Source organism: Aplysia californica, unplaced genomic scaffold (genome assembly GCF_000002075.1).
Source record: "Aplysia californica isolate F4 #8 unplaced genomic scaffold, AplCal3.0 scaffold00102, whole genome shotgun sequence".
Lineage (NCBI taxonomy): Eukaryota > Metazoa > Mollusca > Gastropoda > Aplysiida > Aplysiidae > Aplysia > Aplysia californica.
Window position 1 is genome coordinate 1,608,262 of NW_004797372.1, and position 3,072 is coordinate 1,611,333.

At 41.9% G+C, this 3,072-nt stretch overlaps 1 protein-coding gene across 1 annotated transcript in view; it reads left to right on the forward strand.

Moving 5' to 3' along the window:
- Window positions 1-1,213: 1,213 nt before the first annotated feature.
- The window catches only part of LOC118477464 (putative uncharacterized protein DDB_G0286901), a 27,257-nt gene continuing 25,398 nt past the window's right edge, over window positions 1,214-3,072 (forward strand). Inside the window, exon 1 of the mRNA XM_035968978.1 lies at window positions 1,214-2,704. Within this exon, the coding sequence (XP_035824871.1) occupies window positions 1,990-2,704 (715 nt within the window). The 5' untranslated portion in view covers window positions 1,214-1,989. The remainder of the gene's footprint in view (window positions 2,705-3,072) is intronic.

The following is a 3,072-nucleotide window of genomic DNA, read 5'->3' on the forward strand; positions in this document are numbered from 1 at the left end:
TCGTCGTCGTCGTCGTCGTCATCGTTGTTGTCGTCGTCGTTATCACCTAAATAATGATACTTATTATAATAACAATTGCATAAATAGTAAATATCCAAGTTCTACAGCACGCGCTATGCGTTCTACACCTGTTATTACCCCGACTAACACTAGAACTATACACTCAGAGACGTTTTCAGCTTCCACTGGAGCACACATAGATTACAGTGGAGATTACACTCGCTGAATAACTAACAAACTGATATCTCAGCATGTGAAGAAGTTATTCCGGGATCCTCTTTTCTGAATCAAGGAAACAACCCTACTTGTTCTGTCCTCCAAAGAACATGCACAACTTTATTATCAGAGACGAAAGTTTTTGATATACTTTATTGCCTTAAACAGCGTCTTTACAGTCGATAATAATCAATGTATTAGAGAGATAGACTCGATATATTATAATGTCTCTTTTACTGCCTTTAGAAAATAATGTAAGATGTTTATTCTCGATAGTACTGCTATGTTCTGTTTCTTGTTTCTTTTCCTCCTCGTCCTTTCTTCCTAAGAATAACCTGCCTCGTTCACTCGCTCTCTCATTTTCCTCTTGCACACCCCTGATCATAAGCTAGGTAGGAGCGAGCGCCTAGTCGACTCTGATAAGGGTGGAAAATCTTAGAGATCTTGTGTGCTTGTTGGACACGTTAAAGATCCCTTAGTTGTTGAAAATCCTAAAAGCAAAGACTAATGGTCCACCACCCGGGTTAAATTTAATATCACAAATGAAAAGAAATTTCTTTACAATAAAAAATCCCTTTCGCAACTGAAATCGTTAGAAACACATTCACAGCTTTTTAAATTTCAAATGTATTTACCCTGCCTCTCCTTTGGATGAGTATAATATACTTGATATTATCAAGGGAGTCAAGATCTAAAGGGAGGCAATGTACTTCGTCCAAGCCTACAACCCAGACAAATCTATATAATGCATAGTGCTTTAAGATCATCTGACAAGGCCCAAAGGCTATACTTCTATCTGCCATTTTAAAATATTATGTCCGTGCTAGAAATAAACGGCTCCGAGAATACACAATCTCAGCTTAATCTACATTAACTTTTCTCAGCTATCTGACTCTCAACGTCAGAGCTACCGATAATCTATCTAACTTTTCACATTCAGTATATCTAATTGTTTCTTATCTCTCTTCTCCCCCCCCCCCCCCCCCCCAATCCTACTCCAGGTATACCAACGATATAACACAGTGAACAACCTCTCTCGCCCTCTCCATCTCAGCCTGATCCACCCGCTCACAGAACGGAACTCACATTCACACCACACACAGCTCTCCCACGCCATCCCGTCAAGCCCCTGGATTAGACGAACAAGTTCTTCACATGTTGTCAGTTTCCTGACCGCTCCTGCTGTCCGCCCCCGAGTGGCTGCCCACCGCCATCTGGCAACTGACCTCATCAGGACGACATTCTGTCACATCTCTGAACGTCCTGTCACGCCAGTCTTCTCCAAAAACTCCTGAAATTGTACGACCCACGCTCAGAGAATGATCTCGACGTGTAGGAGTTTTTCTCGTCTGTCTGTTGGTAGAGCAGTTCAGGAAACATTTCTCGCCACGTCAAGAACATGAGTCGTATTTCCGTCCAGATGTCCGAAAGGACAAGAAGTAGGCAACGGTGTTTTTGTGAAACTTTTGTACACACGAAGTAACATATTATGTGTGAAGGGACAATGTGCTGTTATCGGATTGTTATTGAAGGCTGCTTACTAAATGTTAACGTTTTACAAAGAGATGAAACTTGAGATTTTTCGAACTCACAAAAAGATATGTTGTAAATACGGGTTTGTAGAGTGATGCTATTCGAAACAAACAAAAATTAATGTAACAAAATGTGTTTCTAGAGTGATTACTTTTTAAAGAATCAAGTAAACATAAGAATGTTCTCTTTGGGGAACTTGTTTTACCTCCCCTTGACGTGAACCACCCACCGCTCGATTCCATGACAGCCGCCTGTACACGCCTCGTTGTCCTAATGGCGCGAGTGACGACAGCATTATCTGTGATGACGTCAGGACTTCCTGCGATGACGTACACATCAGGGAGCGCAGACGGGCTTCACCGTGGAGGTAGTCCCAGCTTCAGCCCCGCAATCACTGACAAAACTAACAACAACAATAACAACAACAACAACTACAATAACAACAATAACATCAATAACAGCAACAACAGTATCAGCATCAGCGGTGAGAAGGTAGTTGGCTTGTCTCGGCTGAACAATTACGTCCTCACCAGCAACAACAACTACAACAACAACAACAGTAGCAGTAACAACCTCGATAATAGCGCCATTAAAGGCAACACAGAGCTTCACAACAACAACAACAACAACAACAACAACAACAATAATAATAATAACAACAACCTTTACAATCCTAACAACAGCATCGTGTTCGTCGGAGGACCCCGAAATGCCAACATGACAACTCCTATGACGTCAGCGGATGTATCCGAGGAGCGGCCCTTGCAGTGGGGCATGCTGGGTCTCACACTGATCATATTGTGTACGGCAGTGGGGAATTTGCTGGTCTGTTTGGCTGTGTGCTGGGAGAAACGTCTTCAGAATATGACCAACTATTTCCTCATGTCTCTGGCTATCGCGGATTTCTTAGTCTCCTTGCTGGTGATGCCCCTCGGCATGGTGGTCGAGATGTTTGGTGAGTACTCTCCCCTTTTCGTGATGTGTTATGGTTCTTCTTGGAGGTCGTCGTCGTCGTTGTTGTTGTTCTTGTTATTGCTGTTGTCGTTATTGTTGTTGTTTTTAGAGGTAGTGGTAATGGCGATGGTGGTGGTCGTGAATTGCTCTTGTTGTTCTACCTCTTTCCGTTATTAATAACACCAGCAACAGTTGTTATTGTGATCATTTTAGTTGCTCTTCCTATTTTTGCGTGGTTTCTATCGCTGTTGCTGTTGTTTTTTGTCTTTGGTTGTTGTTGTTGTTGTTGCTGTTGTTGTTGTTGTTGTTGTTGTTGTTGTTACAATTTTTGTTTTTCCTATATTTGCTGATGATAATATTATTATTATT